General features: G+C 40.4%; 1 protein-coding gene across 13 annotated transcripts in view; it reads left to right on the top strand.

Moving 5' to 3' along the window:
• The window catches only part of dab2ipb (DAB2 interacting protein b), a 77,316-nt gene that overhangs the window by 23,071 nt on the left and 38,743 nt on the right, over positions 1-15,502 (top strand). For 7 of the 13 annotated variants that reach the window (XM_086096285.1, XM_086096283.1, XM_086096284.1 and 4 more), the window contains one exon: positions 13,135-13,262. In XM_086096285.1, the coding sequence (XP_085952411.1) occupies positions 13,135-13,262 (128 nt within the window). Of the gene's footprint in view, positions 1-3,439; positions 3,639-13,134; positions 13,263-15,502 lie in introns of those variants that run through there. The other 6 variants (XM_086096282.1, XM_086096290.1, XM_086096293.1 and 3 more) reach the window with 3 other exon arrangements.

Here is a 15,502-nt window from a genome sequence, read left to right as displayed (position 1 = left end):
AAACAGGTAACTTTTGCAGGGCCCTAAGTAGGAGCGTAGTTCTGCTAATTCCAGTGTCTTGGCCACCTGGTGGCAATACAGATACTTGTATATTGATGTACAGCGACTCCAAACACTCGTTGCTTAAAGGGTTCTAAAAAAAGAAACACTGTGACACCAATGCTTTTCGTTAGCCCAAGATTTGTGATGTTATATTTCTTATTTTGTAAAAGCATCCATATAATCGGGCTTTTGTCTGCTCGTTTTTAAATGTACAATGTGTAATTAATTCTCTTTTTTTTTAGTTTGACCGTACACTTGGAGTTCACTGTACTGTGCTTCTTGTGATGTTTTTGTTTGGCGATGTTGGAGTCTTTTCTTTTCTTCAAGTAAATGCCCTGTCTCAATAAGGGTTGGTAAACACTGTTAAAGAGAAAATGCAGTTTGGGGAATCCTGGCTTTAACCTTAACGATTCAGCATTAGCTGGAAATTGCAACAAAAGGACTTCTCGTCATTTACAGACGCTTCCTGAGCACGCGGGCTCCGTGTCCACCTCCGGCCGGTCGATTGCTGAATAAACAACCACCGAGCACATTCTGTGCGAGGCTCTCTCTCTTATTGATACGGGGACAATAGAGCTGAGAGTTAGCGATCGATGCGGCTTCCTTTGCACCTGTAAGCTCTTCATTAGTGATTCTTAAAGTGTGCTGTTGTTGTTGTGTCCCTCCAGAAGAATCACTGCCTTGTAGTACACTTCAGTTGTATTTAACTTTAAAGTACAACACATTTGTCTTTAATGTTTTAGAACGTTTGGGATTTTTCTTTTGTTTGTTTTCAGAGCATTTCCAGTTGTTATTAATCGACAGAGGTGGCAAATCCAGGTTCAAAAAGTAAAAAACCCTGACACAGTTTGGCTTTAGCCCCTGATGCTAGCGAGCTAGCTAGCGAGCTCGCATTTTCACTCATGGAGGCAGCACGTCATACACAATTACTGTGCGGATCTCTCCATGTGCTGCATGCAGTGGACACATTGAGGGGGTTGCGAGTAGGTGTGCGGCTTCTACTCGTGGAAGTGAAGCCCAGAATGTTGAAAAAAAGCAAGCAGCTGTAAATATAAATATAAAAGTATTTGAACATACGGTGGCAGCACTTAATACACGTGGCAGTTATTGTGCAGATCATATGCAGGAGGCTGCGACTACGCTAGTCCTTCTCAAATAGAGGGCGGGCCTGGGTTTGGTATAGAATTACCGAGACGACAGCACACCACATCCACCGACACTCTATTTTCAAGGAAGATTGAAGAGCTTTGTATACTGTTTACAGTACTTAGTGTAAAAGAGAAACAAGAATTATTCTCTCGTCTCGTTTTCTTATCCTCTCCATTGATGCTTTGGGGGATTTTGATTTCCCAAAGGCGCCTTTAAAATAAACAGGCTAATTATTTTTTCCTAAAAAGGCGCACTTTTGGATAACTCACATTTTTAGTACATTGTGGCCTAAAACTTGCAGACGTCTTATTGACTGTTACTTCTGTAACTGTTGATAGTAGTGAGGTTTCCATCCCCCCATTTTTATTTGAATTTTCAAGAAATGCAAAAATAAAACTGAATGGAAACGCTAGAAATTCAAAAAAGTGCCCAAAATTCGGCAAAAAGTTTTTACGCTTGGAGGGGGTAGATTTTGAAGCGTATCGAAAAAAGGAAAATGCTCATTTTTGCTGTGGAAACAGGTTTTGCGAATAAATGCTGACAAGAACAGATAAACATTTGTAGTCACAAAGCAAAGGTATGTTTGGGGGGGACGCTAAAAAAGAAATATTTTTGGAATTAATTAAAGAAGCGAATATTAATGCAATTTTAGGTGGACAACAGCAAAGAAATGCTACGGTTGATCAAGAATTACAAAAGCAGACTCATACGATGTCATTGCACTGTTTTTCTTCTTCTTTTTTAAATTACTGGTGGATCACATCTCTATGGTGTATGCCGCCACCTACTGCGGCGGAGTACCCTCTCAATATTCGCAAAAGAAGAACAAATCAAAACGGGAATAAGTTGCATGTCCGTTTTGCGCATTTTCAGTAAATTCGCTTAAAAAATTCTAAACAATTGGATGGAAACCTGGCTAGTCTTAAGGGAGAGAAAAACAGTAGTGGCAAGTAGCGACATTTTTCAGGTACATTATAGGTATATCCGTAGAAGCAAAATATGCCCCATCTGTGGCCTTACTTCCGAGAATCATTTATGTTGTTGGCGACAATGTCTTGTGTCTACTTCACAGTCTCGGTACCGTCCTCACAGGACAGCAAGTCTGATCTGGGTCATGTGAAAGGGGCTTCTGATGCTCCCTTGGCAAATTCACGGATTGACTTCAACCATTTATCAGTGCCTGACACAAAGGGCCGCAAATTGGGTAGAAGCCTCCTTCGATGGCCATTTCGAAAGGAGCTGTTGATGCTGCTGACAAAGCCGAAAGATTTGCGGGTTGACGTCAACCTCTCCAATCTCGCATCGGGCTTCGATGGCCTGTGTGAAATGTTTCCAGTAAAACCTCGGAAGCCAGAAAATTTGCAGGATCTTCTGATGCCGGCAGACTTACTTGGACCTTCCAATTTTGTCAAGGTGCCAAACACACAGGACAACAAACGGAAAACCCCAGTTTGGTTTGTCAGTGCGAGAAGTTCGACTTCAATGTTACCTGCACAGCAACCTGGCAAAAAGACGGACAACTGCTGAGTTTTCTAACAAGCAGCGTAAAGGGGGCTCAAACCCAGATCACGACGGTTAGCTGTTAGCTGCTCTCCTGGGCGGGGAGGTGCTTTCCTTTTCTTTCCTTTCAAAGGCAAACAGACTTGTTCCTCTCCTGTATGCCTTCCATTGAAGCTTTGTTGAGAAGGCATGACCCGAATGACTGAAAAGCGGCAGTGAACAAAACACCCGTGGCCGTTTTTTTTCTCGTAACATTTACGCTTCACATCCGTAAAAAGTACGTTGTTCTCTAATATCTGCTGCTTGTTCCTTTTGAAGTCTTTATCTGTGCTTATTTGCGTTTGTTGTCAGTCGCATACCCTCTTCCTCTTTTGGTGCGAGTGGTTTTGCATGAACTTTCATTGCATTACAATGGGATCTTTCTGTGTTGTATCAAACAAGGAACACTGGCTTTTTTTTATTTTTTTATAAAAATCCCTTCAGTCGACCACACTGGGAAGAGAAAATGCCCGCCAGGATACACGCTCACACACGCAGTATTCCGGACCTCTGGGATCTCGTTGTGGGAACACTTTTTTTTTCTTTTTTTTTTCTTTTTTTTTTTGGGAAGTAGTGGGGGTGAGTGGGAGTGTTTTAAAGGTGGAGCTGCAGGGACAGGCAGGACACGAGAAGCTGCAATCTCCTCATTCTACCCTGTGGAATGTTTGGACAATGGAGGAGTTTCAGTGCAGGAGCACTTTCCTATGAGAACTTTTTTTTTTTTTTTACTCACACTGAAGAGGACTTGAGTTTGTAGCTAAGACTCCAGAGTAGCAGCAAAAAGATGGCCGGGATTACCAGGAAGGGATCCGGGAGACGGTCGTACTACTACAGATTCCTGGGCAAGTCCCGACTGCAGCGTCAGCGCAGTCGCTCTCGCAGTCGAAGCCGTCCGGCTGCAAGCATGGGTAATAAACGCTGTTCTCAACTGTTGTCAGTCTGGGACACAAGTGGAAAAAGTACTCGCAAGACTGTAGCGAAAGTTTTGATTTAACGCTTGTACTTGAGGTTCTAAAAAAGTACCAAAGTAATAAAAAGAAAGTTTTCTGCCAATTACATACAAGACCCATTTTGATAACTTTTCACAACAAAAACTTTACCCATGTGCTTATCCTAAGGAGAAGAAAAAAACATCACGTGAAATTGCATGTTGTTGTTTAAGAGCGAGCTAAAACGACATGTTCCGATAGCAGTGATAACATTGTGATCTGGCAAACAAAAAAATGCTAAATAGCTCATGATAATGACTGAAAACACTTTTGAATGTCAGAAGCTGGTCGCTTTAAGGCTGGCACAAGATGCAACGCGTTAGTCACAAATAATTTGTGTAGCCGACAGCATCAAACAAATCTGTCAAACACGGTGATGGATGGGAAATATGTTACTTCTTTGACTCACTTGCTGTCCTCGTTGATGCTCTGTGGTTCACGTTCCTCCACTGAAAGCTAGCCGGGGCATCTGTAGCCAGAGGCTGAGCTGCACTGTGTTTGTACACGAAGTAAACCTGTGGTACTTTCTGTCACAGTTACATAGTACCAAAATGTGTCCCTATGGCCGACCGTGCCATAGTCCATCACTTAAGCTAATGCAGTAAATATTGGTATGAAAAACACTTCTAGCCCTTTAAGTCTAAAACAATAGAATACAATCACTTTATTGTCAGTACTTAAGTTAACTCGGGCAATTATGCTTTTGGGCTAACGAAATACAGGCTAGTATATTTAAATGTATTTCAACAAGAGTACTTGAACAGGCTGACTATAATTATTAGTAAGCGGGGTAGGCTAGCTCATAGCTTTGTATAGTTATCATACAGTACTATATAGTGTAGCTATTAGCATTTAGCTACTGTATAGTTTTCATACTGTAATGCATACTGTAGCTATTAGCTACAGCATGATAGCTTCCTTCCTTTTCTCGGTCTCTCCTTTGGTCTCTTGAGGCCTCCCTGATTTTATGTTTTTTGGATTTGTTGGGGTCTGGATGTTTCTTGGGCTGGGGAGGAGTTCTGGTGGGGGGTGTCTGGTCGGTGCTGGATTTCACCTTTCTTGGTTTTCTTTGGTCCCCTCGGGTCTCCTGGTGTTCGGTTTAGGTGAACGGTATGAGATTTTTTCTAATAGGTTTTCTGGTGGGCTAACAAATACACGCACGCACGCACGCACGCACATACACATACTCACCCACACACACACACAAAAAAAAAGAAAAAAAAATATATATATTAAAAAAAGAAAGAAAAAAAAAGAGCAATGATGATGACATTTCCGAATGAACAATACTGAGCTCTTAGAAAAAAAAAAAAAAAAAAGCTACAGCATGATAGCTATACTACTGTATGTACAGTGTGCTAAGAAAAGCTATGTCCGTACCAAATCGAGGACCCCATGTAATTTTTTTTTAACCACTCGTTAGTAACACGCCCATAAAGGTGCCGCAGCCCACGTTTGCGTCCCTCCAATAAATGCCAAAATAGCATTCGCTAAGCTGATGTTGATGATGTTATGTTGAGCGAAATCAACAAGCATTCATTTCCGGCTCCACTGCAGCTCATGACAGTTTGGCGTCGGCATTCGCGCGCTGCCGCTACCTTGCGGTCGCCGTGGCAACACTTGACAGATGATAGCTCGGGGGTCAAGCTGCCTGTTCAGGGAGCGGGGGGGGGGGGGGGGGGGGGGCTATGGTGTGTTTTTGAGTGCTTGGAGTCAATAGGCTCTTTCACATTGGCTATCGAAGCTGGTTTTTCCTGGTTTATTGTTCTGTGTGAAAGGTAAGAAGCAAAATTGAGGTTGAGGTCGACCCATGACGGCGCCTTTCACGCTGCCTTCCAAAAGTCGATTTTTTTTTTGCTGTGTTGTTGTTATCTGTGTGAAAAGTACTGATGTGAATTTTCAACCTTGTGAGGTTGTATCAGTCAAAGCCGTTCTCAAGTCTCGTTCAAATGAAGTAGCACTTTACCATCACCGGTGCCACCTGAGCTCGATTTAAATGAAAAAGTACACACTTGACAACTTCAAAAAGTACAGAACTCAAGGCTGTTGCTAAGTGTTTGTTGGCGCTGTGAAAGATGAAAGAGTTGCGTTAAACGGCAGAAAAGCGCACTTCCAAAAAAAAAAACACATTTTGCCTTGATCTCGGACCGCCGCCGGAGCCTTAATCTTGAGTTTGGTCTCACAGGCACCTCTTGACATGCTCGTTGTCCTCCGCTCTGCGTCCACGTGAGCTCATGTGTTATTGTTTTTGTGCGTGCGCGGATGGAAAGTCTGCTATCAGTCGCTTCTGTTTCCCCTTTCTCTCGCCACTTTGGTGATCTTTGCATAGCACATGACACCGTGTGCGCTGGAAAAACTGGGCCCTGAAAAAACGAGAACAAAAAGTCATCCAATCAGGTATCTGTCACTTAATTTAAGCAAAATTATCTCAGGAATGTTTGACTTGGAAAGATTTGTTCAAACACGTAAAATTAGCGAGCTTCAAAAATTACCACTGGTGTCTTAAAAGTAGAGTATTTGTACTACCTACACTCCATCGAATTATGGAATTTCTTATTAAGGTCAACTTACAACCAATATTGAAATCTAAATAGCAAGTTGTATCATTGTATTAAATCGTCCCGCAGCTACAACGATACTCACAAGCATATAACTGTATTCTCTCTTCATATAACTTGGAACGTTGTGTTATTTTACCCCAGAATTTCCTCATCTCAATGTTCAAATGTAAAGCAAAAGCTCTTGCAGGCTTTTTCAAATTCCCCAAAGAAGTCCAACATTTCGAGCCAAGTATCTTTTTGTTTTAGTCAAACTTGTTTTGTTCAAGAAGCATGGGCGGATTCCCAGGCAGGGGAGAACATTACGTCGTCGAGGAAGAGAAACCAGACAAGATCGCCTTTAGCTGTGCTTATTCGAACCTGTTTCATCTCAGCATAGAACCAAATGTAGGCTATGTCTCCAGCTTGCTTAAAAAAAAAACTCTTCTTGGGTCTTTTGTCTGTTTTCATCGGCACCAGACGCTTGTAACTCAAACACAATCCCTCAGGTTGAGTGACCTTGTTATTTTTTTGGGGGGGGTCCCATATTTGAGTCAACTGAGTCAACGAATCACTAACAATGAACTGATACAACAAAATCATCAGAATCCCTTAACTGGGCCAGTCAACTGATACAATAGAGTTATCTGAGTCTGCTAAGAACGATTTCACCTAAAAGATCTTAGACCACTGACTTAAATGAGTCCACCAATACAACCGAATCTTCCAGGATCTGTGATTCTGATGATTCCACTCCCTTGACTCAGTAAACCGTTACCTGAATCATCTGACTCTGCTAACTCGAGTCAGTCAACTGATACAAACAAATCATCAGAGTCCAGTTTTTTTCCAGTGAGTCCGCTGAGCCAAATAAATAAAAACGATACAACCGAATCATTCTGGAGTCCGCCGACTCGAGTCAGCGGCAACCGAATCATCCGGAACATCGAGCTACCATTTTTCCTCTGCTGTCTCAGCCTTCAAGCCTTGGGCAAATGACGGGGACGGATCCAGATGACTTAGTGCTTTTTCTTAGCATCACCATAAGACTGCAATAACAGCAGCAGGTGCAGGCTAATCCTGCCTGTAATCCATAAATATGGATTCAAGATTACACAAAAGAGCGAGACAGCTCTGTTTTGAAGGGACAGAGTGCACAGTTGCTGCTGACTCACGATTGAGTTTGCATAAACATGAACTTCTTCTGCCCAACATAATTTCTTCCTCCAGCAAGTTCGTCGAATCCCAAAATTCGAGTCAATCAACTGATACAAGTGAATCGTGTCTTGACGACTAATACTGTTTCCGGTGAGCGAGTCCGCTACCTTGAGCCAGTGACTCAATAAGGGAATCATTTAAGTCCATTGTGTGTCCAATGAATCTGATAACTTGAGTCAGTGAACCGATTATTCCCGAATCTTCTGCATCCGTAGTGTTTCCAGTGTGTCCGCTAACTCGATTCAGTAAACCGATATAACCAAATTATCTTCAGTCTGTGTTTTTACAGCGAGTCTACTAACTCGAATCAGCGACAGAGCATATAACGAGTCGTCTAAGTGAGCGCTAACTGAAATCTTTGGACAAAATCATCCGAGTCCACCAACTCGAATCAATAGCCTGAATCATTTGATTCTAAAGTGTTCCCAGTTAGTCCGCCACCTTCAATAAGTGAACCTAAACAACAGAATCTGCGGTGTCTCTTGCGTGTCCACTCACTTGAGCAGAATTATGCAAGTCTGCGGCGTTACTAGTGAGTCAGTGAACCAATGGAGGTAGTAAATCGTCTTGAGTTTGTTGTGTTTTTCAAGTGTGACTTCTTTGACGTGGTTTGAATCTGTGCACCTCTTTTATCAGCATATTGTCTTGAGTAAATGCTACATCTCTGGGGTCAAAAGTCCAGCGCTGTGTCGTTGCGCGCACAAAGAAATCCTGTTGTTTCCTCTCTTGCGCACGTGTTTTCTTTTTCCCCCTGTGAGCCATAAAGCTGGGCAAAACTGTGCCTGAAATTTGCGCTATGTGTCTTGCGACCTCTATTACACGGATCACCATTCAAGCGATGAGTCGCTAATGAGACAAGCTCTTTGGAGGAGGCCAAATTGCCTTGCATTGCGTTGTTCCGTGATTGACATTAACGCAAAAGCATTTAAATTCAAGAGACGGCGCGCAAGCCCGTCGAGGCGGGTCGTCTCGCACCTGAAAGGTGGGCGGGAGTGAAAGGAGGTGGGGGGTCGGGGGGGGGGGGGGTGCAAAGAATCTTGCTGACAGCTCTGTGTGATTATTTTATTTTATTTTTCCAACTGAACATCTCGTTGGCCCGCAGAGGATCTAAACAACGCGGCCGAATTTTTGACAGTTTCTCCAGTCTTTCTGTCAGGCAGACAGATCTGAAAGTAGGCCTATGTTTTTTTGTTTTGCTCTTTTTTGTCAACTCACACTTCTCAACCTCTGAATTATAAAACTAAAATGAAGGGCAAGGGAGGAATAAGGGTATGATAAGAGTTAAATCTAGGGTGTATGGTAAGGGTATAGCTTCAGGGGTTCACCAATTTTGGTCCTCAAGGTCCGGAGTCCTGCAGGTTTTAGATGTTTCCACCTACCAACACACCTGATACTAAAGATCAGGATCGTTATCAGACATGCTAATGCATTGGAGCAGAGAAACATCCAAAACCTTCAGGACTCCGTCCGGCCCCCGAGGACCGAGTTTGCCCACCACTGGGTTAGGGTGAGGATACACAATAAAAAGGGGTCTTCGTCAGACCACCCGAATTGAAACCGATTCGTTATTGGCTACATTTGTTGTTTTCATTGAGGAAGTCCACATAAGCGATCTTGCAGCTTAATAAAGCAAAATAAAATTGAAACCTTTTTTTTTGTGGTTACCTAATGATTGTGTGCTGAATCTGTGGGATCACTTACACCAAGATTATTATTTTTTTTAATCCAAGAAATAAAGAGACAAGCTTAGTCACTGTAGAGTTCTAAATTTTAAGTTCTATTTTAAGATCGAAGGAAGACAACTTCAAAGTGTTTGTGTCTGTGTTCCTGTCATAACACAAGACTTCTCATTCTGTTTGGAGGATATTTTTATATTTTTCAGCCCTGAGGGGTGTCAGCTTCTTGTCATTGCGAAGAAGCCGCACTCAGAATCCCTGTTCTTTCTTATTTTCACACCTCTCTTATTTTGCATTACCGGTATCCATATCCACTGCAGCCGTCCCACGACGCCGTTTCGGCTTCAACATCTTTGCCTTCATTTTTCTGTGACTTTACGATTTTTGTCAGCGTTCTCCTTTTGTTTTTTTTTCCTGTGAAATGCGGGAGCTGTTGTCAGTTAAAAGCGGCAAACAGCGAGGAGGTTATCTACAAAAGACACAAATATTTGCCTCGGGCCGTTAAAAGACGAGATTGTCACGAGAAATCACTGGCAGGAATAGATTGACTTGGTTTTGGCACTACGGGATTATGTTTCAGACCTGCCAGCGATAGGTCAAAATCTGCAATAGGAGAGACCATGTAAAAAAAATAATGATAATAATGCGTTTTTTTCTCTCTCCCACACACTTGAGACACATTGAAATTCTTTTAAACATACCTTTTTAAATGTATTTATTTGTGTCTGCTCGCACTCACTTGGAAAACTATTTTACAACATCAGTTTCAGTAAACTAAAAATTGTCATTAAATTAGTGACTACTCGTTGCATTACTTTCATAGTAATTTTATATTACAATAATATACTTTAGTTTCACATCTGCCATGTCATAAAATTACGAGTTGTAACTGTGAAATTACAGCATTTTACTGTGAAATAATTTCACAAAATATTCTGAAATCCTGGTAACATTTTAAAGTGCAGTTTAAGTTTACAGGAAAACTGACACAAAAAACTAAAGAGAATTAAACATATATATATACATATATATATATATATATATATATATATATATATATATATATATATATATGTATACATATATATATATATATGTATACATATATATATATATATATATATATATATATATATATATATATACATATATATATATATATATATATATATATATACATACATATATATATATATTTAAACACCAAAATCTTCAACTGAACCTGCATGTTGTCCACTAGCTTAATGCTAACCTAGGAAATTAGCATAACCTTCAAACAAGGAGTATGGAGCAGCAATACATACACGTAGCATATACACAGCAGGTGTTTATGCTCTGCTCTGTGAGAACAAAGACTGTGACGGAAGATTATTAGTTGGAAACCTCTGCCACTTGATCTTCTTTGAGCAATCAAGCAAAGCAGTAGAAAGTACGGATATTGATTTTATTTTTGTTTAAAAAATTAAAACTCGTAAAGTACAGATAAAACTACTTTAGTACAGTAATGAAGTATTTGTATTTGGTTACCCCCCCCCCCCCCCCCCAACTGTTAAATACCATTAAACTTGCTCACAACAGCTTTATCTCCTGCGGCAGTTTATTCAGCACAATTTCGGCTCCATCTAGTATCTCCGCGGGTGAGGAAGAAAAAAAACAATGACACGGCTCATTATTTCAAGCAAAAACACGTTGTCAATGTCATGCTAACAACTTCCTGTCAACTAACAAAGTTTGAGTTGCCTGCATGGCTTGTTTTTTTTGGTTTTTGTTTTCGTGGGGGGGCTCGTTCATAGCCATCAGCCTTTTTCCGTCTACGGTCGTTTTCAAATGGGGAATGTCCCGTGTCGGCCTCGCCCCCGAGGTTTTAGCCGGCGCTCGGTCGGTGCAGCGTTCCGCACACAGGAAATGTGCAGCGTGACCTATATTAGTGAATGTTAATGGAGGGAAGGAAGCAGCGGGAAAGGAGGATGCCATCATCTTGTCCGTCAGCTGATAACATTGGAAAGCAAGCGCAAGCATTGCAGCAGTATGAAATGAGACATCAGCTGTACTTGCTAATATCCAATAAATGTGGTCATTTTTTGTTTTCAAGATTTAGGGATGTGCGAGTTCAGATAACAGAACTAAAAATGAGAAGAATAGAAAATTGTCAATAATATCATGCAATTTAAAAGAAAAATGATATATTGGGATGTGTTTCTTTAAAATTGTCTGTCACTGGTTTGGTTTGGTTTGGTTCGCCCATTTGTGGGATACGGACTTAAACACAAAAACCTACTAACAAAATTTTTAAAAAATAAAAATACAAAAAACAGCCCCCAAAGTTAGTTTTCACTTAACAAGAAATTTGTCAGGCATGTGTATCATGAGTAGACCCGCAAAAATGTTTCTACACACCAGTTGTGAAAAGGCACAGGTAGTCAGCCATTTTGGTTTGAACATGCTGTTGTTCAGGATAGATATTAATATTCCTAGGGGTCCTTAAAAGACAAACTTATCCTAGAGATTTTGTCTGATTGCAACAAAATATGCATCTTGTATTCTAAACAGATGAAAAAAAGCTAATTATAAAGCGTTTGAGTTTTTGTCATTGCGTTTAAAAAAAATAAAAATAAAAAATAAATAAAAAAGCAGAGCATGGAGGCAAAGTTGGATGAAATGAAATGAAACATAAAACCCTGCTAACGAGATAGTCAGCCCCCAAAGTCAGATTTACTAAGTAACAAGAAATTTTGTGAGTATTTCTATAATGATTAGACCCACACAAAAAAAAGCCTCACAAAGCTATGCTGTGAAAGAAACAGAAATGTCTGCCATTTTGGTTCAAAGAAGCCATTTTGGGATCATCGAGGCAATCAAATACAACATTGTCTAAGTGATTTTATGACTGATAATTGATTATGATTACAATATGTACCTCAATACTTGACAGATGAGCTCAATTTAGAAGGATTTGTCATTTGGTCATTACATACAGTGGATGGAGCATGTTACCAAAGTTTCAGAATTAGTTACAGTATTCGTGTTGCGTTGCCCTCCTTTTTAAATGTCTTTGACGCTTGTGTGCATGTTGTTTCAATTAAAGTAAAAAAAACAACAACAACAACAACTTTTTCACGGTAGCAAATGCTCCCGGATCCAGATGGTCCTCACGGGGGAGAAAAAAAAAAAAAGAGATCCGACTGGTGTGTTGGGAGATGAAAATCTGTTCCGTCTCATGTTTACGTTGACGCCGGGCGGCGAGGTGGGCGTTTTTTTGCGACGGAAGGCAGCAAGCTGCGCAGCCAGAAGCTGCGATTCCACCGTCTGCCGGGCCAAGTTACGCCCCGCCGCTTATTCCGTCAGCAGGCCCGTTAAACAGCAGACGGCTAATTCGGTGCAGGCTGACAGACAGGGTGGCGCTGACGAGTATGGAAATCTTGAAAAGCGTGCGTGTCAAAAAAAACACAAAACATGCACATTGGTATACAGTAAACGCCCGTGAGTAGTTGAGCCCCCCCCCGCCCCACCCCCCCCCCAAAAAAAATTGCCTATATCAGTAGTACCACCTCATAAAAATACTTTACTGCCTTAATGACTACCATTAAAATACAATAGCATAGTTAGCGTAGTATTTATTCCTAAAGAGTACATTTAATATTATCGTAAGACACAGATTGAACATTAACGCTGCACTTAAATATTGATTCAATTACATACAAATTGCAGCTGCCTAAACTAAATGATCATTTTATGCTAACGTTTTGTACATAAAATTCATTTCACTTTTAAACTTCTATTTTTATGATGTTCATCCATAGGTGGTGCAATGTGTTATTTTTTAGGATTGTCAACAGTTTAAAGTAGTAGCCTATTTCTGGCCTTGTGTTATGGTCACGTTGTCGATTTTTCGAACTGTTCTCGAAATTCAAAGTAAACCGTTTTCTGCGATTTTTGTATTTATTTATTTATTTATTTGCTGCTGTTTTTTTTTTTTTTTTGCAGAGTCTCCTCCAGAGAGGTCCGGGCGCCGACGCAGCATGCCCGGCAGCCCGACGGACAAGACCACACCCGCCATGGAGGCCACGTCGGCTTCTGCCGCCGCTACGCCGTTCAGAGTCACCGTGAGTACTGTGAGTCTGTCTTTTGGTTCTTTTTGTTTTTTGCCGTCCTGGGGTGGGAAGCAACAAAGTACTAATACTTGAGTAGAGTTACCGGCATTTAGGAGAATTTCTTGTTGTCCGCTGCAAGAATAATTAAATGGTGAATACGTTGAAAGATCGCAGATGCAAGCGACTGAAATTTAGTTAGGACCATTTCGTGCTTAATACTTTTGTGAACACCCCCCCTCCTTTTCTTTTTCTTTTTCTTTTTTTTTTTTATTGTGCACTCAACTAATGCTATTTACAAATCTAAAACTAGTATTAAAACTAATAAAAAACTAAACTTTAAAAAAAAAAAGATTAAAAAAAAAAGTAGTAAAAGCTAACAAACCTGGTCTAAGAGCAATTTAAAACTTAATTTACAAAACAAAATAAAAACGAACTATAATAAAGATGGACCGATATGTTTGTTTAAGGGCCGATAACAGATATTTGGAGCCGATATTCATTTTCAGTAAAAAGGTGGAAACAAATATTGACGTCAAATTTTAAAATACAAATGCCAATCTTCACTTAGTTGTAATGTCTTAAAGTATGTTTGTTGAACAATTTTCCAGACTCTTCAAAATGTACACATTTTTTGTTTTGTTTTATTAGACAATTGACATCCTTTTAAATTTCTAACAAAATGTTCAGGGAGTTATCAGTACGTCTTAAAAAGTTAAATGGAAACTTGAACAAGTAAATACCATAGCTCTCTATAGTTTTCTACAGTAAATATTTTTTTCCCCAAAATTAAAAATACCTGAAATCTTAAACTTTCCAAAAATTTTGTTTTAATATCGAATAAAAACAAAAGGTTCAGAAGGTTCCCAGGGTTAGCAGCATCTCTTATAAAATTAACAGAAAATGTAAATAAATAGTTCCCTGAGATTAAAATTGTTTTAGGTTTACCTTTTATCGGATTTTATTAAAAAGGCTGATACCGATACTCGTCAAAATGCCCAATATCGGCAATATCCCTAAACTGTAATGCAAAGTTCAAAACTATTCCAACTCTGACTTCTACTGAAGTGCAGCATGTGAGTACTTTTTCCACCTCTGCCTCCGTCAAATAGAGTCTCAGTCTGGCATCCAGATGGACGCGATGTGAGCCCGGACTGGCTTTGATGAAGCGGAAACGCAATTTTTTGATGTTCACCGCCGAGGGTTTGGGTTTGAGCGTGTCCGCGCAAGTCCTCCGCAGATTTTGCTTTCATTTCTCGCTGCGTGACATCAAAGCCGGTTCAAGCGAGCACATGCCGGTCAATGTACAACGCTCACACTCGCACTCACACACACACACACACACACATGCAGACATAGTGTTTATCATTTTTATTCTGATGCAATATGCCGAGCGCCGCGTTTAATTCCTTAGACAAATAGGCGGCTAATTGAGCGGAAAATTCGGTGATGAGTCATCAATTTGAAGCTAATTAGCAATTAGCAGCGGGTATTTACATAAATAAGAAACGAGCCAGGAGGCACAGCAGAGGTGAAGTGTGAACACTGGAGAGTGTATACAGTAGCAATACTGTGTCAAATTGACTGATTTGAAGTATAAAAATCTAGAAACAAATGTGCAAAAATTTTAGATTTACCTTCTTTCCGAGATTTTTGTTATTTAATCTCCAATTGGATGCAGGTGTACTAAACAGATGGGCAAAGCGTTTTTTTTTTGTGTTTTTTTCGCCTGTGCCCGTCTAAGATTTTCCGTCGACTTTTTCAAGAATGATGCGAGCATGCTGAGACTGTATTGCTGTCTTCTCTATGTTAATTATACGCCTCCTCGTATTCACTTTGGAAAACCTTTGAAATGTTATGCGAGAGTTCTATACTGTAGCTGGTCGGAACAGTGGGATGCCTTTGGTGCACATTCCTGCTTTCAGCTAACAGAAAAAAAAAAAGAAAAAAAAAAGACCCCCTCGGTGCTCTCTCTCCTCGCGGAAGAGTCGGCGGCAACATCTAAAGTGCTCCTGAGCTAAATCTGTCAAAATGTTTTTCCGTCACCTTTTTTGGTAGAGACGACGCTCGGAAAGGAAGCGGCACTCAAACTCCTCCACTGTCTTCAAAGTTCTACTTCCCTAATATAGATTAAAAAATAAATAAATCACGGACAATTCATAAATGCGAGGGTATTAATTGCTGATTTGTGTCCAACAACGATCTCAAATTTGCCTGAAAAGTATTCAAAAAAGACAAAATATTGTTTTCAAATGATAAAGTAG

Source organism: Leptonotus elevatus, chromosome 15, assembly GCF_054856555.1.
Source record: "Leptonotus elevatus isolate MCC_2025b chromosome 15, RoL_Lele_1.0, whole genome shotgun sequence".
Taxonomy (NCBI): Eukaryota; Metazoa; Chordata; class Actinopteri; order Syngnathiformes; family Syngnathidae; genus Leptonotus; species Leptonotus elevatus.
Note: the sequence above shows the minus strand (reverse complement) of the source record. Positions and strands in the feature narration are given on the sequence as shown.